This window comes from Enhydra lutris, unplaced genomic scaffold (genome assembly GCF_002288905.1).
Source record: "Enhydra lutris kenyoni isolate GAN:26980312 unplaced genomic scaffold, ASM228890v2 scaffoldscaffold18, whole genome shotgun sequence".
NCBI lineage: Eukaryota > Metazoa > Chordata > Mammalia > Carnivora > Mustelidae > Enhydra > Enhydra lutris.
The window spans coordinates 19,720,860-19,747,783 of NW_019154102.1; the positions used below are offsets into that span (position 1 = coordinate 19,720,860).

Here is a 26,924-nt window from a genome sequence, read left to right on the forward strand (position 1 = left end):
ATGCAATCAGCTGCTCTCGCTCTCTCTTTCCTGAACCGTTCCTCTCCAGGATTGTTGCCTGGTGGTCCCCAAACAGCAGATGTGCCCCCCGGCATCAGCGTCATGTCTGCACCGAAGGAAGAATACGAGGAGAGAGCAAAGGGCAGGCTTGCGTGCCCACGCAGTCTGTCCTTCTGTAGGGAAGGAAAGACCCTTCTTGGAAGTCTCATTTATCAAACTCCCACTTAGATCTCCTTGACCAGAGCTGAGGTCGTTCGGCTACCCAAAGACCAGTCACAGACTGAGGAAGCCAACCCTACCTTATCTTCTTAAGGGAAACAAGATGGATGTAGCCTTGGCCTTTCAGTCTCAGTCCTCCTGGCTGCGCTTTAGCCGCCACTTGAACGAAGAGGTTGTGTCAGCAGGAAAGCGGGGCTGGGGAATAGGGACAAAGCGGGGAATGAGTCCTCCGTGGATTTTTTTCTCACGTAATATTGGAAAACTCTGATCAACTATAGACGATGAACATTTCTTTCAAAGGTCTTACCTCTTTAGGTTTGGGTCACTCTCCAGTGCCTTCAAACACTTATTTCATCACTGTTTTGCCCAGCTTTGTCATTGTTATGTCTGATACAGGCTAATTCGTCATTATCAGAAGCTAGAAGTCTCCATATTTTTGTCAGTTCACCAATTTATATTTATTACGTTTGGATTAACTGACGCTTAGACTCATTCAAACCATTGTCTAAGCAAAGAATTTGCAAAATAAAGTATTTGTTTGGGCTCACATACTCAAATCCTGGGGAGTTCTGAATAAACAAATTGCATTTGGTTTTACCTCAAGATGACCAAATGAGTCTATAGGACGTTTCACTTACTCGGAAGAACGAAACGTCACAGGAAGTAAGAACCCCCACTACAAGACTTACCATGACTCTTACAGAACCCCCTTTGGGACATTCGTGTCCTGGGCCACGCCTGCCCTCTCAGACCAGCGCTAGTAGCAAGATCAGCTCTGCTACCATCCTTGATGCTTTGTTGTGTTGGGTCCAGACTCGCCCCTCCTTTGTGATGGCCGAGAGAAGGTAGATGCTTGGGTGTACAGGGACTTAACAGAGCTGATATCCCAATAAAAAAATACAGGGTAGATAAGTGGGTCCAAAAAAAAAAATCCAATCATATACAGTCTATAAGGCTCGCTTTAGATTTAAGGGAACGCATAAGCTAGAGACGAAGGGATGGACAAAGATATTCCATGCAGATTGCACCTAAAATAGAGTAAAGGTGGCTGTACTTGTATCAGACAAAGTAGACTTTGAGTCAAAAATTGTCACAAGAGAAAAGAAGGTCATTACATAATGATAAAAGGGTCAATTCACCAGGAGGATATAACAATTATAAATATATGTGCACTCAACATCAGAGAACCTAATTATAAAATATAAACCTGGGGAGATCTGAAGACAGAAATGGGTAGCAGTTCAAAGATAGCAGGAAACTTTGATACTCCGCTTTCGATAATGGTTAGATCATCCAGACAGAAAATCAATAAGATGACAGCAGGCTTGAATTACGCTATAGACCAAACGGATCTTGCAGACCTATACAGAACACTCCATCCAACAACAACAGAATGCAGATTCTTCTCAAGCTCACGTGGAACATTCTCCAGGAGGGATCAAATATTAGGCTACACAGCAAGTCTTAACACATTTAAGAATCATTCCAAGTACCTTTTCCAACCCAGTGGAGTGAAACTAGAAATCACTAACAGAAGGAAGACAGGAAAACTCACAAGTAGATGGAAATGAAACAACACACTCTTGACTAACAACTGGGTCAAAAAGAAGTCAAAGGGAAGATTAGAAAATATCTCAAGGCATACAAAAAATGGAAGCAGTTTGAATCTTCCCTTCCCTTTCCCTTCCAAGCACCTTGAATCTCCCAGAAGAAGCTCCTTCTGAAGAAAGTTTAATGGTGCCCCAGTTCCCTCATAACTTCCATGTGGACACATTCCTTCTAGACATGGGCTGGCCCACTCCTCCTGGTGCATCTAATAGGTATTCAGTATGATACTGAGCAGGATTAACTGACTTAATGAAAGCAGAGTCAGGAAAAAGCAGAATTCTAAATTCTGCTTTAAAAAATGGGACTCACATTGTAAAAATTAATAAGGATAACACAGCTCTAAGCAGTAAATTCCAAAGGAGGTCGCCAATCATAGCACTCCGTCACCTCTGACCAGTCTTGGCCACAGGGAATAAGAATGTGCCCCAGGTGATTCAATCTGGCGCCTTTCCAAAGATTTGTAAATTAAAACTAATTGAGATTAGAATGAAGAGGAGTCCCTTCCTCTCTGATGAGGATGCTGGGAAAATGGGGAACTTGGGGTGCACGGTGGTGGTGTTTCCATCCTCTCAGAGAAAGCTGACATAAGATTCTGAAGCTGAGAGTCTGGAGTGGGAGAAGAGTTTGGCCACCTTCAGGCACCTAGGTATAGCCACCCGAGACCAGAATATCCCTATCTTTCTACAGCAAGAGGAGACAATAAATTCCACCCTTCTTGCCTCAGTTAATTTGATTTTGGGTTCCATCACTTGCTAACACCAAGGTCCCAGTTCGTACACTCTACTACTCAGTTGGCATGTTCTTAGATACTCTTTACTGTCGCAAGCAAATGTTTTCATGTAAATATCTCACTTCCCCAACAAGAAAATCATTTCCTTGACAACGGTAGTTTTGCCAGCATACCTGTCCCAGTACTGAGCACATGGTTAAGTGTTTTAAATATATTTATGAATGGTTATTATGAAGTAGATGTACAGTGTTAGGAAGAGGAGAGAATTTCTGATAGAAGAAATTCTTGTTAAAGGCATTCCTCTGTGTTCTGACTTTGCACCTAGCTGACCAGTCCACAAGAGAGCCAGCTGTATAATCTGGGACTGTGCCCACATTACACAATTTATTTGGAATACTGGAAATTGCTTTCCTTTTTTTATATTAACTTGGCGTTCCCAGTTAGTTTCTCACTCCTGTCAAGATCTTCAGGAAGGTTCATCTTTCTCTGGGGGATGGGTGTTCCCCCATAACCTCTCCCCTCAGTCCAAGACAAAATATATTATAATAGTACTTATTAAGTTGAGGCTAGTGCCTCGATGAACTAAAAGGCATTTTCTAAAAGGCATGTGACTGGCCTTCCAGACTGGGCGCCTTGTCAGAGGGGATAGTTTCCATCACCTGCTGAGAGAACACCAAACTCCACCCCCTTCAGCAGGGGGAGGCCACCACCTGCTTCTCCCAGAGTGCGCAAGGAATTGGTTTTGTTTTATTTTTAATCGGAGTTTTATTTTATTATTTTCTTAGTCGAGTATAATTAAAGTACAGTGTTATAATAGCTTCAGGGGTACAATGGTCATGATTCAACAATTCTATACATTTCTCAGTACTCATCAAGACAAGTGTGCTCTGAATCCCCTTCATTTTGGCGGACAGATGGGCAGCTGGTCTGATGGAGGCAAGACGGACACTTGCATCCCGCTGGCCACCCTGTAATGACTCAGTTTCATCATCTGGGAAGTTTCACACCTTATGTGCTTCACTTGGAATCCTGGGAAATTCTTGCCTTCTACATTTGACATCAGCATGGTTTGGCTTCCCTTTTTTGTTTACAAAAAAAAAAAAAAAAAAAAAAGCAAACACCCAGAGATCTGTAGATACAGGATTTATGTTTTACCACTGAGTCTCAATATTAGTTGGGGCATTGGGAAAGAACTTAATTTGGCTGCTGAGTGGAAAACAAAGGCGCGTGTCTTAGAAAAGACGACACAGGGTGGTGGGGGCGGGAGTTGGGGGGCTTAAGCGCTCACGCTTGCGCAGATGGAGAATCCAAAGATGCCCAGGAATCCAGTCTTGGAGCAGGAGCGAGTACTGACGTTTTCTGAAAAAGGGACAAATTTGTGAAGAAGGAGCGTTGAGAAATACATTATTAGAATGCAGCAGACCCATGCCTTCTTGTTAATGTCTTGACGTAATGTAATTACATAATGTAATTCTCTGTTACCCAAGTTTTTAGCTACCCTTGTATTGCAAAGGATAATGATGCGTTAGCTTAAATAAGACTGACAAGTCCTGGGGGCCCCTGGGTGACTCAAGTCGGTTAAGCGGCTGCCTTGGGCTCAGGTGGTGATCCCAGGTTCCTGGGATGGAGCCCTCTCCCTTCTTGGGCTCCCTGCTCAGTGGAGGGTTCTGCTTCTCCCTCTCCATCTGCCCCTCCCCCAACACTCTTGTGTGCTCTCTCTCAAGTAATTAAATAAAATGTTAAAAAAAAAAAAAAAAGACTGACAACTTCTAGAAGTGCTGTATGGCTCTATTTGATTAATGCTTTGACATTCTGCATGGGTGACCTGCCTGTGTGCTTTTAGTCGTAAGTACTAATGACCCTGCTAAAAGAAAAATATCTTAAAAAATTTTTTCTAGACAGTAAAAATGTGATAAATGTTCATTATTTTCTTTTGCCTCTTACCTTCTTCCACTACTCTGGGTAATTTATCTTGTTGCATTCGCCATCTGCAGCCTGGCCCCTCTTTCCCTCTGGCTACTCTCCCATATTGGAAATTTTGTATAAAAATACCAGTGATGACTGCAATGATATATGCTAGCTGGACCACTCAGGGCTTTTTTTCCTTGTCAATCAGTGCACTTTGCTTGTTCTTCCTTAGACTCATTCTGAAAATAGCTTTTAAAACTTTTTTGAAGAATAATTGACAAGTGGATTTGTATACATTTCAAGTGTACACCGTGCTGATTTGATATCCACACACATTTGTAGAATGATTACCAAGATCGAGAGAACACATCCGTCACTGCACACAGTTAACGTAGGTAATTCTTTCCTGTGTGTGCTGCGTGGTAAGAATGCTTAGGATCTCCTCTCAGCAACTTTCAAGTGTACAATCCTGTATCATTAACACCCATCAGCGCGAAGCACAGGAAGAAATCCAACAAGTTTTCCCCTGGCACCCAGGACATCTGAAAATTTCATCCTCTGTGTTAACCCATCAACTTCTCCACCAGAGGGCGTGTTCCTTAGGGCAGAGTTTCATTCATTGCTCGCTCTCCCTCATATTTAGCACGATTGCCACACACTGTAGGTGTTTCATTCCCGAACTCAACCAAAATGAGCCATGTTTCACGTCTACCTGTATTTCACACAACCCCGAGCAGAATGGCCCACACGGGGAAGCTTCCAGGAAATGTCTGGGGAAGGAATATTTCAGTACTCACCTATCTTCTCAACCACTTCCCCCTTGTACAGAGGGATGTGACTGCAGAGATGCCTGATTGGGGAACCGATCAGGAACCAGTCTATGTCGATGATTAAGGACTGCAGGGGGCTGTATTTGACCCAGAAGTATTTGTCAGAGTACATGTTCTTCACAGCCTAGAACAGCAGTGGAGAGGGGGATAGGATGAAGCAGGTTGACCTAACCTGATGTCCCTTATTCTAAGCTTTTTCTTTTTCATACTATGAAGCAGAAGCCCATCAGCAATGCTCAGGACGCCATCTCCTTCTGAGCACTTGGTCTGCAGGGAAGCCTCGATATTACCAAAGCTATATCCCTCTTGGTGGCAGTGAAACCCAGGGAGGGTGACTCCCATGGCACAGGGGACACAGATGGGAAGTTACGGGGGGAATGCAACACCACGTTCCAAGCCTTGCACTGTATTTGTTTATTCTCGCTGTCCTGTGTTGTTTCTTTGCACCTTTGTGTTGTGGACTAATATGACTTCACTCGTTTTTCTGCCAGTCGCTATTTCTAAGAGCCCTACTGTTCAGTGTTTTACAGAAAAACACTGGAATTTATGATAAGTTCTCGAATTGGGGGCTGGATGGTAGAAATCAAGCTAAGCAAAATCAGTAAAGAAGAAAACACTTTAAGGGGTGGAGAGTGCATAACCATGGTAAGATGTAATATTATGATTGTTCCCCTTACTCTCTTCTTTCCTCTGTAGGCACCCATTTTCCTGGGCAAAGGAACGGGGAATGGGGAAGGGTACTGCAGAATCACCTGTTTCTCATAGATGTATCGTTCTAGTTTGTCTAGAGCAGGGATCGCCTTATGGTCCATCTTCAGGATGTAGCAAGCTCTTCGGGAGAGCAGCCGGGATGCGATGTAGCCCTGGGGCAGGAATAACACAGTTACTGGCCTGCCTGGCTCCCCGGTTCCCAACTGGTGGGGAGGACATTTGAGCCTCACTGAGGAAAGCCTTGAACATGCGCAGTGAGGGCACGTGACCATTTTTCGCTACCCATTCGCCTTCTTTTCATCATAGGTTTACTTTTTGGCTTGTTGTTTCTATCTCTGAGGTTGTACAAACCCACAATCTGTGCCCCACTTCTCATGTTTTGCAACCAGGGCCTGTAGTGTCAGGTTTGAACAATTAAGAAGCAGCAGCTGTCTGTTTCCTTCTTTCTTTCTTTCTTTTTTTAAGATTTTATTTATTTACTTGACACAGCGAGAGAGGGAACACAAGCAGGAGGAGTGGGAGAGGGAGAAGCAGGCTTCCTGCCAAGCAGGGAGCCTGATATGGGACTCGATCCCAGGACCCTGGGACCATGACCTGAGCTGAAGGCAGATGCTTAACACCTGAGCCACCCAGGCGCCCCTGTCTCTCTTTCTATTGATTTCGTTCTGCCTTTTCCTTAATTTGGGGTAAATATAGTATTCTTTAGAACTGTGCTTTCCAATATGTTCACTCCCAGCCACATGTGCTATTTAAATTTAAATTCAAATTAAGTAAAATTTAAAATGCACTTCCTCTGTCACACAATTCACGTGCCCTGTAGCCACAAGCAGCCAGTAGCTTGTCTGTTGGAAAATACAGATATAGAGCATTTCCAGCGTTGTAGAAATTTCTGCTGGACAGTGCTGCTTGAGAAACTCTCCTTCGTGTGGCATGCTCCCCCTCCCTGCCAACACACACACACATTTCATCCATTCTTCTCTCCTTTACCATCTTCTCTCCCTCCTTTCTCCATCTCAAACCCAAGCAGGCTGGAGAGGCTGGGTTGGAGGAAGGTGGTATAGAAATAGCAATGGTAGGGGAAGCCCAGGAGCCAGACGAAACCGGAGGCCACCTCACCTTCACCCCGAATGGAATTTTCTCTACAGAGACCCAAATAATTATACAGTCTGTGAGGCTGTATGTCATACAAACCCACTTCTAGTTCCCATTTTTCAATTCTCACAAATTGCCAGTTCCTAAAATTCAAAAATAGCCCGAGGCAAAACCTGATGGCCGTGGAAGGGGCTTAAACCGCGTCCTCACCGCTCTGGTTTTTTTTTGTTTTTTTTTTTTTTTGTTTTGTTTTGTTTTTTAAAGACACTTGGGGGATTTCCCTGAAATCTGCTTTAAAAAACGATTTCAGTACAAATTCCTTTAAAACTGTATCTTTCAAAACTTTTGTGTTTTCAGATGTGTCCTAGAACTCCCAATGCCAATGGGGAGGAGACATGTGAGGAGGTTCCTACAAGAAAAGGAGACAAAAAGTACATTCAAATGCCCAGTGAGATGGACTGTGACATACTTATAACCACAGTACATAGCTCTGTCCCATGGTAAAAGCAGCCTCCTGATCAGATGGAATGGATAGAAAACAAACAAATAAATGGATAAAGGACCCAATAACTTTTCTAAGCAGGTTTCTGAGATTTATTGTTAATAGCTTCAGTTAAGTAACTGAAACTTGTAAAGAGTTTGGATTAACACACTTTCCTTCTTCCAGAAGAAGTATGATTTATTGCATATCCTACTGACATAGTTGAAGAGGTATAGTTGTTCTGGATTTCTGCTATTCTATGATTGTTTATTCCATAATCGCTCTTTTTCTGCATGAGTTTTTCTATTAGAAGCCCTAATTCATTCATTTATTCATTCAGCCAATATTTTTGAAAGCCTGTGTGCCAGGCTATGCTCTGGGTTTTAGTCCCCTCTTCTAGACACTGTCTGAGCCTGTAGTGAGGCAATTATCATGATGCTCCAATTACCACCTCAAAAGATCAAACAGATGTGTATGTTGCCTGTTACACATTTTTCTTAGAAGTGGTTTTGTTTGGGAAACCTAGGTGGCTCAGTCAGTTAAGTGTCCCACTCCTGCTTTCAGCTCAGGTCATGATCTCATGGTCATGTTATCGAGCCCCCAGCCTGAATCTGAGCCCAGCTCAGAGTCTGCTTGAGGTTCTCTCTCTCCCTCACTCTCTGCCCCTCCCTCTCCTCAAACACACACACACCCTCTCTCTCTTTCTCTCTAAAATAAATAAATAAAATCTCCCTTTTTAAAAAAAAAAAAAGGCGGGGGGGATAAGCAGGGCTCCTGGGTGGCTCAGTGGGTTAAAGCCTTTGCCTTCAGCTCAGGTCATGATCCCAGGGTCCTGGGATCGAGCCCCACATCGAGCTCTCTGCTCAGCGGGGAGCCTGCTTCCCCCTCTCTCTCTGCCTGCCTCTCTGCCTACTTGTGATCTCTTTTTTTCTGTCAAACAAATAAATTTTAAAAATCTTTAAAAAACTTAAAAAGAGAAAAGCAAAAGTAAGGGAATTCTGGAAGAATTGCAAGGATAGTTCTTGGAATTCAAATGCATAGTAAATGGCTGCCCCTTCACCCTTTAGAAACCCAGTGAGTCTTGAAGAATATAAAAATTCCTTTGTGGCTTACATGTTTATAGTCAAAAATCGTGGTAGAGGAGCATGAACCTGTATGGATGTTAATGATGGCAATATTTTTTTGATTGTCGATTGTCACTGTCTCCTGAAGATTGCCACCATTGTTGCTTGGGCTGATGATGTTATAAACCTAGATTAACAACAAAGACATAATGGTTTTTCCATAAGTCCTATGCACTGGAAAGACAACCCTTCCAACCAAATGAAGCCCTCCACTTGTTGTGAGCAAGAGACTGAAGTCTGAAACCTCCTCCCTGGCATCCCAGACCAAAAACCATGCTAAATAAGAATGTGAAGCTCTTCTTCATGGTTTACTATATTATATACAAGAGAAGCAATAACATCACAGAAGAAATGAAAGTGACCACATTGTAAAGCAATGGGTTGCATTTTTTTTTAAAGGATTGCAGTTTGGAAAGAAATAACCAAACTTATCATTTCCATTATTGGTTATTTCTGGGATGCCATCCCAAATAGGGCATATGGGCTCTCTACCGTGCTCCACATAGATGATCTTGTATCTTCCTTTTCCTCTGCCAGTAACTGCAGGGTTTAAAGTCCAAAGGAAACCAACTTACCTCATATCCATGAGATTGTGTCCCAAAGATGGCCAACACCAGAAACACCACCTAAAAAACAGACCAGTTGCATCCATTCTCTATAGGGCAGTCATTAAGGATGGGGACTTATGGAGACACTGGACAGGACAAGCACAAGTATCTCAGAAAATATACACTTAGAGAGACAGGTGGGTGGTCATGGGCAGTCAACAGTCCATCTCCCAGATGCGAAACACACATTCCTTCATTAGACAGGTGTTTGCTGACTTCATGCTATTTGTCAGACACCAGGTTCTACCTTTATGCCCCATCCCTGACCCTTCCCAACATCATAAGCTTGTAGGCAACAAGAGTTCTTATGCCAGATACAACTTGGAGTAGGTGAACAGTGAGGAAGGACTCCTTTTACTCCGAGAACACCCTGGTGTGACTCACAGTGGATGTGGATGACAGAAGTGAAGTTGTGTCTTATGGTTAAAAAAAAAAAAAAAAGTATCAAATTCCCTTGAGACCAAGAGGGTAAATTACAGTGGGATTCGTGGTGATGAGATACAATGGATTCCCAAGGGAAACTATGAAAATAGGATACTTGGAGGCATGGCAAACTTTCAAGGCTGACATCAAGGAAAGCCTCTATATTCTCCTTAGTGATGCCCTCAGACAAATGTTAGGCTGATGGACCATGAGACTGACACTGACGCAATGCTGACATTTTGCTGCAGTTGTGTGAAGAGTCTTATCCAATGGATAAGAGACCCAGTTTTATTCAAAAGAGACCCAGTTTTGCGTTCTCTTTTCTGAACACTACCATGTACGCCACTGCCATTGCAAGCCGCTCATGAAGGAGGTCTGCAGGAAGGCAAGTATTTTTAAGACCTGTCAGGAGGATTTTTTTACTTTCCTAACAATCACCAGTAACATTTCTCTTCTGATGACTGGGGAGGAGTGTCTGACAAAGACCAGCATGCAGATCTCCAACCTGCCTACTCGCCCAGCCACGTGCCTTCTCTGACTCCAGGCCAGCTCCTGTAACCTCTGACACTCTTCTCTATTCTATTTAAATGGGTCTAATACAGAGGTTTGAACAGTTGGGTGGAGGACTGACCACCATAGTAATACAATTAGAGAGAGCTCAGGAAGTGTCCCCGCCCCCCGAATAACCACCCGCCCAACACCGTGTTTAATACACCAGGGTTACAGGATTAGGTTTCAGCAAAAGATCTCCTCTTGGAAAATGAAGAGACCCTTGGAGATGGAACTCTTTAAGCCAACAATCTTGAACACCTGATGGGAAGAAACTTATCATTTTGCTTTCTCCATCACCAGCTAAATGAGGATAAAGGATAGATCACTGGGGGAAGGAGTTCCATTCTAGGTCAAAACATAGACCTCTGCTCATGGAGCAGTGCAGAGTGGAACCATGGGAGACTGGGGTCAGGACTGGGATCCGGAGGAGGAGAGATTGCACAGCAGGAACGCTGTGCCGTGATTGCTCCTGCCAGTGGGGCCGAAGATGGGTACATTTCAAGTCTAAACCTTATATTTACTGGAATGGGAAAATCACATTCCTCTGTGCCTCAGTCTCCTCATCCATAGGATGGGGGTAATACTGCTCAGCTCACAGAATTCTTGAGGTGAATAAATCAAAGTATTTATATTCAGCATAGGATCTCATATGCACTCAGAAAATGACAGCTGCTATTATTTTTTTCAATAAAAGTTGCCCCTTCTCTTTTAAATAGTAAATGAAGTTGTCCCAAAATGCCTACATTCCTTCTCAAGCTCATGATAGTAAGGAATTATTATTAAGAATTCTCCAAATTAAAATTCTCTAGATATTTCCAAAATGTTTTCTTTGCATTTTTTTAAGTAAATGTCTTGGAAAATAGACAATGGACCGATAAATATCCAAGCTCATATTTAACACTATCGTTGCCGAAGACATTATTTAATTCAACCACAGAAGCTTAGAAGCATGCACAGTGTTCATCTAAGACTTCTGAAATCCAAGGCATATTGGATTTGAGCATTTTCTCTAAGAGCCACCACAAGAATATAAAGAAGCATAAAAAAATACTCACAAGGACTTTCATTTTGCCTGACGGGAAGAAGGTGCCAAACGAGACTGCCGGTGCAACTCCAACCCTTTATATTAGCTTTAAGGTGTGGACATCTCTTTCCAGAACAATTACATTGAAAAGGCTATGTCCCTATCTCTGACAAACCCCAGCAAACTCCTTTATCAGGATTGAGACACAGCCGCATAACCTGATATCAATAAAGTTCATTAGTCAGTAATAAAAATCTGCCACTTGGTCACTCAGTAAATATTCCTTGCTTATCTGTGTAACATTGCAGTCAAGATTTCAATTTCCACCCTTTAAAAATATTATAAGATGCTTGTTCTACACCAGCATCTTATAGACAAACAAGTCCTACTATCTGCCCCTGATGGTAAAGTCCTCCCTTCAGACTTGAACTGGGTTTTCGGTGTCTTTTCATGTGTGCGCTGTATTTTGAATTCTTCTGCCTGAAGGATGGACGTAAGACTAGAGGAAACACAGTGGCTAGGGGACTCCTATGACTTAATTTCTTCTCCCTGTTAAAGTCACTTCCAATTTCCAGAGACTCATGAGAAACAAGATCTAGAGAGCACTCCGCCCAATTACCAGAGTTAACCACATGTTTACGTTAAGCATTGCCCATAACTCCATAAAAACTATGAGTTATACATCTCTGGTTATCCTGAAGGGCACTGAAAATTTCTCAGATTAAAAAAAAATGGGATACAGTTGAATTTGTGTAATTTTTATAATACCACACTCAAAAATGTTTGGCTAGGGCTACAGTGGGATCATGAATTCAGAAGGCAGGGAAATATAAAAATAAACATTACCTGTCAATGGCAAATTTGTTAACCATTGAGAATCGCTATGGTAAGCACAGAAGGAACACAAGCGATGTCCTTGTTCTACAGCCGGAATGACTTCCTGACTAGTGGCTTAAAATATGAGACTTTTAAAAAGCAGACATTGGGCAGTTTGGGGGTTACCTAGTTTCCTGGAATTCCCCTCCCCTGGCTGGTCAGCTGGGTGGATGAAAAATGTGCTGCTTTATTAAGCCGTTTTGAGATACTGGCAGCAAGAAGAACTCCAGTTTTATAGCACATCTGCAAACGTTCTCCCATATCTGGCTCCCAAGACCCCAAAAAGCAAGCCAGCTCCCACACCTGCAGACATGAGGGCAGACAGAGGTATTACACCCTTCGCATTTCTTCCTCTTGCTGTCTGCCTTCTTTGTATTGATAAAAATTCTGCATTCTCTTTCTTTCCCTTCTATTTCCGGGACATTTTGACTTTTTTATCATTAGTTCTAACTTTGAGATTTTAGCTTACATCCTTAATTATTCCCATCATCTACAAACCCAAAAGGAGTCCTGTATTTTGAACTCAACAGAAACAAAGAACTCAGTCATCTTGGAGTCATCACTGAGCATCTTTCCCAGCCCCCTATTGTTGTATTTGGACAGTGTTTTACTTTCGCCTTTAAAATAGCACAAAAATACTCAAGTCTCCCATCAATAGATCATTAAATTTGTTCAAATATTTTATCAATTTGGGGGCTAATTCTTATTTTTTATATCCCAAAAACTTTATTTTCTTTTGGTTTAAGTATATCTTTTGTAGTTCTTTTATTGGGAGCCACTGGGTTTTAATTTCTTATTATGTCTGAAAATGTTTTTATTTTCCCCTCACTTTGGAATAGGAGTTATAGATCGACAGGTATTTTCCTTCTATCACTTTAAAGATGCTATTTCTGGGCGCCTAGGTGGCTCAGTGGGTAAAGCCTCTGCCTTTGGCTCAGGTCATGATCTCAGGATCCTGGGATCAAGCCCCACATCGGGCTTTCTGCTCGGCCGGGAGCCTGCTTCCCCCTCTCCCTCTGACAGCCTCTCTGCCTACTTGTGATCTCTCTCTGTGTCAAATAAATAAATAAAATATTTTTTAAAAAAATAAAGATGCTATTCCATTGTCTTCCCACCTCCACTGTCACTGAGGTGAAACCCGCTAGCAACACAGTTACAATGTTCCTGATTTGTTCTTTTCCAGTTACATGCTGTTATGCTTCTGCTATTTTGTCTCATAATCTCTTGTTCTTTTTTTTACAAGTATAATACCTTCATTTATATCTTAACCACATCCTTAGTCTACCTCTGAAACTTATAATGTGCTGTAATTAGTTGAATAATTGTTAATTAATTGAATGTAAATTTTTTTTAAAAAGCACATCCTCAGTTATTGTCTTTTTCTTGCTGTTTTCTTGTTCAAACCAAATAGCAAATCCATTTCCCAACTATTTGTTTGGTTAGTCACATAAGTTGAAATGCATTTTAACTCATACCTTCTTTTATTTTTTTAAGATTTTATTTATTTATTTGACAGAGATCAAAAGTAGGCCAAGAGGCAGGCGGGAGTGTGGGGAGTGGGGGGGTGGGGAGAAGCAGGCTCCCTGCTGAGCAGAGAGCCCAATGCGGGGCTCCATCCCAGGACCCTGAGATCATGACCTGAGCCAAAGGCAGAGGCTTAACCCACTGGGTCACCCATGCACCCCTAATTCATACCTTCTTTACTATGATCTTATTTTTCTTGTTATGACTCTTTCCAATTTTTACTACGGTGCACTCAATGAATTCATTACCATGTTATTTATTGCCATACCCAAGCAAGAGCTCAAAAACTCCTGTTCATGGGGGAGAAAGACTCCATTCTTTTGTTTTGTTTTGTTTTGTTTGTTTTTAAATTTAATTTTATTTTTTCAGTGTTCCAAGATTCATTGTTTATACACCCAGTGCTCCACGCAATATGTGCTCTCCTTAATACCCACCACCAGGCTCACCCAACCCTTCACCCTCCTCCCCTCTAAAACCCTCAGTTTGTTTCTCAGAGTCCACAGTCTCTCAATAGATTTGAAAGACTCCATTCTAAAAGGTCCTGGGAGGAGGCTCTAGTTATTTGGGCAGGTTACCCTAGATCTTACCGTAAGAAAAATTAATTTTAAATTAATTTTTAAATACATATAAACATCGCATATCATGTAAAAGAAGAAAAAATGGAAAAAACTGCAAGAAAATACACGTAAACTTTGATCCAATTTTTGCAATGTGAAATATTTTCTAAGCCTAAAAGTATTGGAATAAATCACAAGAAAAAAGATGTACAAACCTCATTGAATAAGATATAAGGGATCATTAAGAAAGAGTAAATAAGTTGTTAAGAAAGAGTAAATAAGTTGTTAAGAAAGAGTAAAAGCACATTTAAAACTCAGGAAAAGTATTTTTAACACATAGGAGAGACAAAGAGGAATATTTTCTTTGTTTTGGAGGGAGTGAATAAACTTTCTTATTTTTATTACCAATAAACAAACAAGTATATATTAAAAATCTCCAAAAAGTAATATTTTAAACTTACAAAAAGTTTTTACAAATTCACGAGAGAGTAGTGGATGCATACAATCCATTTTTTTTTAAAATAAAACCTTATTCTTTATTTTTTAATTTTATTTTTTCAGTGTTCCAAGATTCATTGTTTATGCACCACACCCAGTGCTCCATGCAATATGTGCCCTCCATAATACCTACTACCAGGCTCACCTGTCCCCCACCTCCCTCCCCTCCAAAATCCTCAGTTTGTTTCTCAGGGTCCACAGTCTCTCATGGTTCATCTCCCTCCTCCAATTTCCCCCAATTCACTTTTCCTTTCCTTCTCCTAATGTCCACCATGTTATTCCTTATGCTCCACATGTAAGTGAAACCATATGATAATTGCTTCCTCTGCTTGATTTATTTCAATCAGCATAATCTCCTCCAGTTCCGTCCAAGTTGATACAAAAGTTGCGTATTCAACCACAGTGCTTTTTAATGGGCAAAGAACCTGATTAAGGGAAGAAGGGGCCCTACCAGGTGTGGAGTTGAAGTTCCAAAAACATCCTGCCTGGATTTGAATTCCGAATTCTCTAATTTCTCACCATGTGCCTCAAAATCCTCTTGAGGAAAGGAGAACAAAGTGCCTGCCTCCTTAGGGCATCCGTGTGCACATGGACAAGCTCACATACACAACATACTTACAATAGTCACTGGCTCAGAGTAAGCTTGCAATAAGATTTACCTAATATTATTACACTATTTATTATAAGTAAAACATGCTTAAACTTGTAAGTTATTAAAGAATTGCAAAGTCAAGCAGCTTTATTGAATTAAATATAAACGGAACAAAGATAGCTGGAAAATCCCTAAGTATCTGAACATTTTCAAAAAACACTTCTAAATAAATCATGGGTTAAAGAGGTAGTCAGTCACAAGGAATTTAGAAAATATTTTGAACTTAAGGAAGTGAAAATGCAACATGTCAGAATTTGTGGGATGCAGCTTAAAGAGAAAATTGTAGTACTGAATACTCATACTAGAAAAAAGAAGGGCCAGAAAGGAAGAAAGAAAGGGAGAAAGAAAGAAACAAAGAGAGAAAAAGAGAAAGAAAAAGAAAAGATCCTCAAATAAATGATTGAAGTATTCACCTTAAGAAGCCTGAAAACAAATATCAAACTAAACCCAGAGCAAGCACAAAACAGGAAATAATAAAGATAAGAGCAGAAAGAAATGAAATTGAATACAGAAAAACAAGAAAAAAATTCAATGAAAAATGCCAATCGTTTATTTAAGACCAATCCATCGATAAATTTCTAAAGAGAATGTTCAAGAAAAAAAAGGCGTGAATTGTTAATACTACTGATAAAAAGGGAATATCAACACAGTGCTGTTGATTTTACGCCACTAACAGAATAATAAGGAAATATTTCAAGCAACTTTACGTCCAAAAATTCTAAATCAAATAGAATTCTTGAAAGATAAACTACCAAAATTTACTCAAGAAGAAATAACTATCTGGAGTGGGCCTATATCAATCAAGGAAATTGAATTTGTAGTTATAAACTTTCCACAAAGAAAATTCCAGGACCTCAGAGCATCACAGGCAAATTCTACCGTTTCAGGAAGAAATAGTATCAATTCTACACAAATTCTACCAGAAAACAGGAGAGGAGAAAACATCTCCAAACTCATCCTATGAGGCCAATATTATCCTAGTACCAAAAATAGACAAAGATATTATGAGAGGGGCGCCTGGGTGGCTCAGTGGGTTAAGCCGCTGCCTTCGGCTCAGGTCATGATCCCAGGTCCTGGGTTCGAGCCCCACATGGGGCTTTCTGCTCAGCAGGGAGCCTGCTTCCTCCTCTCTCTCTGCCTGCCTCTCTGCTTACTTGTGATTTCTCTCTGTCAAATAAATAAACAAAATCTTTAAAAAAAAAAAAGATATTATGAGAAAAGAAGCTATAGACCAAAATCCCTTATAAACATAGATGAAAAAAATCTCCAAAAATATTAACATAATGAATATAGCAATATATAAAAATAATAATACATCATAATTGAGAGAAGTTTTTCCAGTGAATTCAAGGTTCATTTAACATTTACAAATCAATCAATGTCATTCAATATATTGAATATAAAAATAAAAAGCCGGGGCGCCTGGGTGGCTCAGTGGGTTAAAGCCTCTGCCTTCGGCTCAGGTCATGATCCCAGGGTCCTGGGATCGAGCCCCGCGTCGGGCTCACTGCTCAGCGGGGAGCCTGCTTCCTTCTCTCTCTCTCTGCCTGCCTCTCTGCCTACTTGTGATCTGTCTGTCAAATAAATAAATAAAATCTTTAAAAAATAATAATAAAAAAATAAAAAAAATAAAATAAAAAGCCATATTGAAAGACCCCAGATGTCCACTGACAGATGAATGGATAAAGAAGATGTTGTTGGTACACACACACACACACACACACACACACACAGGAATATTACTCAGCCATCAAAAAATAAAGAAATCTTGCCATTTGCAAGAAGTGAATGGAATTAGAAGGTATTATGCTAAGTGAAAGAAGTCGGTCAGAGAAAGACAAATATCATATGACTTCACTCATATGTGGAATTTAAGAAACAAAACAAATGAACATAGGGGAAGTAAGGAAAAATAAAATAAGATGAAGACAGAGAGGGAGACAAACCATAAGAGACTTTTTACTATAGGAAACAAACTGAGGGTTGCTGGAGGAGAGGTGAGCTGTGGGATGGGTAACTGGATGATGGGCATTGGGGAGGACATTTGATGTAGTGAGCACTGGGAGTTGTATGCAACAGATGAATCACTGAATTCTACCTCTGAAACTAATAATACACTATGTGATAATTAAAATTGAATGTAAATTTTAAAGAATTTAAAAATAAATAAATAAAAACCCATATGACCAACTTGATAGAAAGGCATTTGGCAAAATTCATTGTATGTCAAAGATAACTGCTATTAAAAAACTAGGGGAAAAAAGGAGTTTTTTCATTTTGATAAAGTTCATCTATAAAAAACCTGCAGCTAACATCATACTTAAAGAGTCATAAAAGAAAAATTATTATGGACTTCAGGAAAGCTATTAACTTCTGCTGTCCCAAAGATACTGTTAAAAATCTGAAAATAAAAACCACAGATATGGAGAAAATATTTGCAAAAAAAAAAAAAAAAAAACCCAAATTTTACAAAGAACTTATATCTAGAACATATAAAGAACTTTCAAATTTAATAATAATATAACATATATTCCAATTTTTAAAATAGGCAAAAGATTTAAAAGATGGTTTACCCAAGAAGATACACAGATAGCAAATAGTTACATAAAAAGATGCTTAGCCCTAATGGTAATCAGGGAAATGCAAATTAAAACCATATGTACCTATTAGAATGGCTAAAAATAAAGCAGCAAACAAAAGTGAACAATCCAAGTGTTGTCAAGAATTTAGAGCAACTAGGAATGCAAGATACTACAACCACTTTGGAAAACCATTTGGTAATTTCTTATTAAGTTAGTGAAATTATCACAAGACCCAGAAATCCCACTTATAGGTGTTTACTCAAGGGAAGTGAAACTATATGTGCACATTAAAACCTGTAGGTGAATATTTGTAATAGCTTTTTTTGTAATCACCCAATTTAGGAAACAACCCAAATGCTTTCAGTGGGTGATTGGGTAGATAAATTGTGGTATGTTCATCTAATGAAATATTGCCTACCAATAAGAAAGGACCAACTCACTGATACACAGCACAGATGAATCTCAAATGCATTATACTAAGTGAAAATAGCAAGAACCAAAAACTACCTACTGTATAATTCCATTTATATGGCTTTTTAAAAAGATTTTATTTACTTGAGAGAGAGAGAGAGAAAGCACAGAGCTAAAGAGAGAAGCAGACTCCCTGCTCAACAGAGATTCCCAACGCAAGGCTCCATCCCAGGACCCAGGGATCATGATCTAAGCTGAAGGCAGAGACTTAACCTACTGAGCCACCCAGGCACCCCATATGACATTTTAGAAAGATAAAACTAAAAGAACAGGAAACAGGTGAATGATTGGGAGTGTCTGAGGATGAAGGGTAAGATCACATATAATGGGGAACAAGGAAGTTTTGGGGAAGTGGTGATAGCGTTCTGTATTGATTTTGCTATTTGTTTCTTAAACTCCACATATGAGTGAAGTCATATTGATAATGTTCTGTATTGGTTTATGACTGCATGCATCTGTTAGAATTCAGGACTATAGAGTCATAAGGATAAGCTTTACTGTTTATAAATTCTATTTCAACCTGATTAAGAAAGTAATATTCATTAAGTATAAAAATACAAGCAAAATTTAAAAACCAATTGAAAACTGAGTGAAATATTCAACATATATAAGAAAAAGATGGTAATATCCTCAACTCATAAAATGTTTTATAAATCCACAGTGGGAAAAATGAACACATGTAATTTATTTTAACAGGCAATGACCTGCTTTGAGGAAGTAAAATAATAGGAGATGGTTGAGAGTTGAGACTTCTGATACATCCCGCTTGAATTTAATTTTTTCACACAGTTACTCATGGTATGATCGTTGGCAAGTTATTGACTTCTAGTGCCTCAATATCATCATTCATAAATAAAAAGCAATATAAGGACTCCTCACAAGATTGCTGGGCAGATGAAATGAGGTCATATATATAAAGACTCAAAATAGTAGCTGATATAGTAGGTTCACAATAAATGTTATCTAAAATTATAGCCACCATTTATTATAAATAAAACACATTGAATTCATTAATTCTTAAGAAATTGAAAGTCAATAATTTAATAAGATACCATTTATTTCTCTTAATGAACCTAAGTTGAAAAAATTGTCTTGTTCTTTTGGTGGAAGTACAAACTGAGTTTTTAAAAACACTTCCAGGAGGATAATTTATTTGTATATAAAGAACCATAACAATGCTTATTCTTTTGACCAAGTAATTTAACTTTTATAAATATATCAAAATGCATAAACAGATATATGTACCATATTTCATATACTAAGATGTTCAGTGCAGTATTATTTATGTAGAGAATTACAAGTATCATATATGTTTAACAATAACACCACAGCTGTTAGAAGTTCTGTTTGTGAAGAGTATTTAAGGATATTAAAATGTCCATTATACAATGTTAAATGAAAAATTATAAGATTGTGTGTAAGGTATGGTTTTAATTCTATAAAAAATACCACATACTCAACATAGGTATACATATACTAAAAAAACAGATTTTTTAAAAATATGGTACTTCTGATTTTAGTTCCAACATAGGAAGTGCTTACTCCTATCCTTGCAAGAAATAAGCTGAACAGACCAGAAATCAACTAACTACTTGGACCCATCAGAGAACTGAAGTCACATCTAACTGACACATAGAATATTTCATTCTGCAATATCCGTATACAGCTTCTTCTTAAGCTCAAAGGAAACATTCACTGAGAAAGACCAGATTCTGAGCCATAAAACACACCTTAACAACATAAAAGAATAGAATCATACAAAGTAGTAGTAGTCTCCCCAAGGGAATTAAAGTAGAAATCAATACAGAAAGGTAACTAGAAAATCCCCAAATATTTGAAGACAAAATGATACACTTCTAGGTAACACACAGATCAAAAGAGGCTCAAAAGAAGTGAAAAGGAAATATGGTAAGAGGTTATCACTGATTATTTCTGCATAGTAAATTGATATGTCAATTATTTTCTTTGAAAATTTTCCATATTCTCTACAATTTCCTATGAGTTACTTTTATGATGGGGGAGTGGTTTAAGTTATTTTTAAAAAGAAACACTGAAAAGGTAGCATTTACAGGCCATGGTGACTGATTATGTGAGGCGGGGATGGGTGGGTGAGAAAGCAGAGCTGAGGACAGCTGGGAGGCCTGTCTTGATTGCCTGGTAGTTAAAAATGCCATAAGACTACATATAAGTTATAGAAACACAGCATGTTGGGGGACTAATGAAAATGTTTTGGTTTGAAGTAATCTAATACCCACATTTATAAACTAACATCTGAAGCTTGGTGGGGTTTGATCTGTTCTTCCATCATGAAGAGGTGGCTCATGTGTTCAGAATGGAGGAACTTTCAGGGAAAATAAGAGGGATGATGGAAGAGGAGGGTCAAGGTAGAATCCAGCACCAACATTAAAGGGACAGATGGAAGAAGAGAGGCAAGCCATCGTTTGGGTGGTGGAAGGAGCCCTTGAAGGGCAAATGGGAGAAAGAGGTGTTGTAGATGTTAAAGGAGAAGAGAAGTTCAAAAAAGAAGAGACTCTCAGGGTCAAAAAGTACAAAGAGGTCAAATCACCTGTTCAGTACATGAGTACTGAAAAGATACCAGCACATCCAACATCCAAGACTTGCCCTGCTCTCTCTGAGTCCCAGCATGACCAGTTACCCCTCGGACCTGAGCCAGATCCCAGGGGATCCAGTTATGACTGGGAGGTGAGGAAATGGAATCAGAAAATCTACATGATTCTTTAAAGAGGTATAAAGGGAAAGGAGATAATAAGCTTTTATATGCAGAAGGTAGAGCTGAGGGAAGGTTTTTATGTTTGGTTTTGACTCATTTTTTTAGTATTGGGGAGATTTTCCCATATGAACCAAAAAGAAATAGCAAACCAACAGGCAGATGTTGAAATTTGAGAAAAAAGACATCTACCTAATGGTAGAAGGTAGGAATCAGAGGTGGGAGAGGCAGGAAGTAAGACCACCCATGGACCAAGGCTCCAGGCCCCCAGGGCATCCTCCATTGGAGGATTTGCTTACAGAACAGAAACCCCAAAATAAAATCATTAAAAATTTCAAGATGGCAACTGCAAAGTATTAAACTCAAGTGTGGGGCTCTTAGTATGAGCTCCATGTAACTACCCTGGTCCCGTGTCCATGAAGCCAGCCCTGTCTCTCCCATACATTATAGGATCTTGGGGTAGGAGCACTAGTTGCTTGGCAACCTTGACTCTCCTGTGGCATTTGTGCTGAGCTGGGGCATTGTGTTAGCTGAAGCATGGCACACTGGTGGTCGTTGATTATTTTTCAGTGAGGAAACGAAGAAAGGAATGTAGGCCTGGTGACCTTCTGCTGAGCAGCAAATGAGAAAACTTTCCTGGCTTAGATGTGGGGAGTTGGTTTTTTATTTAAACCCAGTGGGACCTCAAAAGAAAACGGCCACTCCAGAATCAGCCCCACTGGATATGTTTTATTAAGCGCTTCCAGGAATTGGAGGCTGGGGTGTGGGTAGGAGAAGAGGAGGTAATTGAATAAACATGAAAGTTCGGAATTCCCCAAGGCACCTCTGAACACCCAGTGTCTTCATCTGAAGGTGCGTTCCTCCAGGAGTGGAAAGATGATGCATATGTGTATATTTTCTACCTGAGATGTAGAAAGGAAACCAGTTCCGATAAGTCACCCTGCAGAAAACTCAAGGATTCGCAGAATCCCACATCATGGTTCAGCCACCTTGGGGCCAGTCCTTGACTTTGGCCTTTAGCTCCTGCCTGCAAAGCCCCCCCAGGAGGCAGTTCCCTGAAGGGGTGCACTGGTTCCTTCCAAGACCTGGACCCCAGGTGCGCCCCCGCAGCTGCCGCTTGCTGGTCTTCCCAGGATGGGGTGGGATGGGATGGGATATGCAGTTTCCCCCATTGAGTCTGGCCCTCCCCACACCTCAGGGCTGCAGAGGAAGGAACACACCTTCCGCGGGAGTGTTTTTACACTACTTTCTCTGAATTGCTTCAGTGTGAACGCCGAACACAGAATAATTGTTCTTATTTCCAAGTCATCTACAAGATAATTAGGAAAGCAACATATTCCTTCACTTGGTGATTTCCATTCCTCATATGGTCATATTTTCTCCAGCTCCTTTTTAGGATGGAAGTACTTAACCAGGTCCGATTGTCTTTCATGATGACAAAAAATGAAGTTGTTTACCAAAATTCTCTTTATCTCTACTTTCATATATTTTATGCAAATGATGTCATCGCTCAGGAGACCTTCTTTGAGCAAGATTTTTCCAAACCCTGTTCACAACTCTCTCATGCTCAAGGTTAATGACATATTGGAGATAAAAAGTATCACTGGTGGCCTCTAAGGGGACCCAGAATGTTTGGCAGATGCAACTGGACTGACATGCAAGCAGCAACAGAAAGGCAGAGTTATATAGACTTTGGAAAGCAAGGGCCTCTGGAAACAACAAAAAGGAAGGGCTCAATGATGCCCCAGGAAAGAGCTTCCCCCGCTTTGCTGTAATTTGAAAAGAATTTCTTTCCTATGCAAAAACAACTATGTAATAAGCATGGCTTTTCTGGAATTGGAAGCTTTCTAGCAATGATCATGCATGTGTTATTTTACGTGGCCCTTGTGCTGGTTTTTTTTTGGATGTGGCATTCCTGGCCACAAGTGCATGTGGAAGGTTTGACGTGTGGCCGCAGCCCCCACCGCTGGGGTCACGGGACAGAAACTAGGGTCCAAGCTGCAGCCCGGTACCCTGAGACCACGGGAGCAGGCAGGAGTTTTCCAACCTGCCGCCCCTCCCACCCCTGGGGTGACCCAATGTATTCAGACGTCACAACCAACCAACCGTCTGACTTGGGGCTGTGTCACAAGTAATGTCCAATGGGTGTGAAGGATGCTCAGAAAACAACAGTAGAGGCAAAGAAACTGGGAAGGAATCTCTGCATGAAGGAGCTTCCACACTCAAGCCACTAGATTATGGTGGATGTCCAACAGGCTGAAGGCCAGCTGAACCCTAAATATTGGGAGAAATCGGGGAAGGGTTGAAGGGAAAAACAAGATTACCAAGGGCTTCCTGGATGTTAATGACGTCGAGGTCCACCCGTCGTCCACACAGGAGAGGGAATCTTGAAAGAGGATATTTAATGATGAGAAAGGCCTAGTAAGTAAACATTCTCCTCTACTCAGAGAAAAATAAGGAAAATAAAAGTTTGTCTGCGGTGAAGCTCCGAAAGGCCCCCCAGATTTATGGGAGGAAGCTATCACAGGGAAAACCGCATTCCCTGTTTGTTTCACACAAGGGAGCCCCCACCCATCTTGACACGACAGGGTGTGGGGTAAAGTGAGGCTTTGGGCGTGTGAGCCATGAGATAAAACAACGATAAAGGCTTGCCTCTAGGCGTGGCTTAGCGTCCAGCTCGGCGATCAGGGCAGGCCCTGTTTACTCATGTGCTGGTTTGCCCCACACTAATCCCAGGGCACTGGGCCACCCCATCTCCTGGGACTCCCTTGCTATGTAACCATGACCAAGGCAAAGCTGCACCTCTCCAGCTGGCTCCAAAAATCGGAATGAGTAAACATAATGCATTTTTTTATTCTAGCTTGAGCATCTCCTTTATGCAATTCCAATTTTTTTCAGGATTTATTTATTTATTTTGAGAGAGAGAGAGAGAGACAGTGCTTGTGGGAGCATGGAGAGGAGCAGAGGGAGAGGGAGAGAGAAAGAGAATCTCAGCAGACTCCCCACTGAGCATGGAGACCGACCTGGGGCTCAGTCTCAGGACCCTGAGATCACGACCCAACCCAAAACCAAGAGTCAGATGCTCAACCCACTGAGCCACTCTGGTGCCCCACAATGCTTATTTTTAAAATGGGCGTATTGGGCATCAGGTGTATGCGAGTATATTCTAGTTCTGTGGAGGTGGCAAAAAGGTTGACATGTTCTCCTTTCTCCTATGGAATGAAAAGAAACACACAAAACATTTATGGGAGGGAACAAGAGACTCACTCACACTTCCTTAGGACTTTTGGCCTTAGATGAGACAAGAATTGTGACCCCCTGGCCCCCCACCACCTCTGGCACTTCCATAACTACCTCACAGAGTACAGAGGAAGAAGTTCTTTTGATTTTTGGAGCCATTGAAATAATGTTGTATGAAGGAGGAATTTCTTCTCTTTTACCCACAGGAAATCTAAAGCCTAGAGGGTACGAGACTCATAGAAAGAAGGTAGCAGAACAGAATCTAGGTCTCCTGGCTCCTTATTCCAACCAGTAGCTCCCCAAGTGGCTCTTCATGTCCAGGTTGTATCCTCAGATGTAGCACAATTGTTGTTTCCCTAAGGAGGGTACCCCTCAGGGACGTTAAGGAGTGTTAGGAAAAATAAATCAGTAGAAAAGGAAAACAACCAGGTTCTATGGTCAATTAAATTTAGGGGAATCTGCATGAAACAACACGACATTGATTTCTCCCCTACAGATGTCTTAGCACACTTGATACGTGAGTGTAAATTGTCAGTCTCTAAGAAGGGCATTATTGGAATCTGAACCCTATCTATCTATCTATCTATCTATCGGCTATCGGCTATCTATCTGTCTCACAATGCATCCATTTCCTGGAGGATCCTCCACACCAGCATTTCACAGGCCCACTGGAAAAAATGTCAACCTTGAACCTTTGGTAAGGTATTACATGCAAAAAGTGTGTTAGACCGTACTCATATACCAAAGTGACTACCCAAGACTGGACCTAAAGGCACCATGCTGTCCCCTCTTTGACTTTGCAGGGATGTGACAGTTCCTAAAGCAGATGAAGGCCTCTTCACCTATGTCTTCCCCCCACCCCAGGTTTATTGATCTTTTGCAGCTAAAAGCTAGGTTTGCAAGAAATTAGTGGACACATTAAAAACATGAACAAAATCTTATCACAGCTACACTAACCCACTTGCATTTTCAAAGAGGCATTGCTAGTGAATCAAGCTTTATAACTGTGTAGCCCCTTCCTAAGTTCCAGTCCACATGTACAAGGACAATCACGGTCTCAGAAAGGCTTCTAAAGAGGGTGTTTATAAATCAGTGATAAATGAAATACAGTTTTCCTCTTCGGCAATTTGCTTTAGTAGGTTCAGTGTGGAGGAGAACGTAGAAAAAAAATTAAAACTTTAATTCATCTCCAGGACTGTTTTAAGCATTCACTTGTCAGGCCAAGAGACAGTTTCTACCCTGTGCTTCTGCTGAAAACATTTTTTTTTAAATTATTTTGACATAATTTCTGAAAATTAAGTTATCCAGAGGTGAATGAAAGGAGAGGTTGCTTTTATAGCTCCGGGGGCGGGGGGGGGGGGGAGTCTCCCCTGAGAGGTAGGGAAGGTATGTTGGAAGGAGTGGTATTTAAGTGGAGCCTTGACAAATGAATAGCAGTTTATGAATTAAAGAAAAGCAAGAGGGTACCCCTCCAAGGTGGGACAACAGCATGCACAAAGGGGTAGAGCGAATATTCCAGCAATTGCGGGAAATCTGGTGTAGCGGGATTATAGGAGAGACGCAGTGGGGGAGGTTTTGGAAACCTAATTCTAAAAGACCTTCTGTGCCATTCCAATGAGTTTAAAGTTCATCCTGCAGGCTGTCAGTGAACGTTTCTTCTCGTAGAAGAGTTGTGTTTATTTATAGATGTACTTTAGAAAGATCACCTTGGGAAAAACGTGCTGGAATATGAGAGACCGGTGACTGGAGTGATCCATCACACTACTATTATAAAAGTTCTGGTGAAAGAAGCTGTGGACAAGACCAGAGTCCTGGGGCCCTTCTGAGACAGAATGACAAGGTTAAGTAAATGCCTAGACGTGGTGGTGAGAAGACATTGCTGAAGACAGCCCCCAGGATTTCTGGTGGCATGCATGGCACTCTCTGTGTACTGTGTGTGGTACATGGTGCCACTGAGAGAGCTCAGGAGTGCAGAAAAGGAAGCAGGTGTGCTGGGAGTCACTAATAGACACATTTTGCCTACGCTAAACCATCAAGATGTGTTCAAAGAACAGTACAAGGAGGAAACTATTCCCACATCCTTACTGGACCTGCTATCTGCAAGGCCAAGGGTGTCCACAGTTTCTCATCTATGTTCTTGTTTGATTTTAGGGATATTCTTCTTCTGACTCCGAGTGACACCAAATACGTAAAATACCCACACCTACAGCTGCCGTTGGACCAGCAGTTATCATAAGTCATATTGAGTTTGTTGGGATATCTTCAAGTTCAACAGTGATAAGTCAGCTGGGCTCCATGTCAAAGTGCCTTGGCAAGCAGATTGATATTCCCAAAGGCTTCCTGGTATGCCGAACCATGGCACAGATATGGAAAATGGAGAAAGATAAATCTTTGGCCCAACCTAGTCACACCTAGTTTGAGTAAATCTAGGTAAGTACAAATATGAGAAGTGTTCTTGTCTGAGTTCATGCCTGCCTTCTTCTCTA

At 40.9% G+C, this 26,924-nt stretch overlaps 1 protein-coding gene across 1 annotated transcript; it reads right to left on the reverse strand.

Moving 5' to 3' along the window:
- Window positions 1-3,668: 3,668 nt before the first annotated feature.
- On the reverse strand, window positions 3,669-11,727 carry LOC111148125 (gastrokine 2). Its single transcript, XM_022504543.1, has 6 exons — window positions 11,342-11,727; window positions 9,279-9,329; window positions 8,693-8,830; window positions 6,048-6,158; window positions 5,263-5,419; window positions 3,669-3,916 (listed from the first exon to the last, which is right to left on the reverse strand). The coding sequence occupies exons 1-6, from the start codon at window positions 11,351-11,353 to the stop codon at window positions 3,834-3,836; spliced, it is 552 nt and encodes a 183-aa protein (XP_022360251.1). The 5' UTR covers window positions 11,354-11,727; the 3' UTR covers window positions 3,669-3,833.
- Between the last annotated feature and the right edge of the window lie 15,197 nt (window positions 11,728-26,924).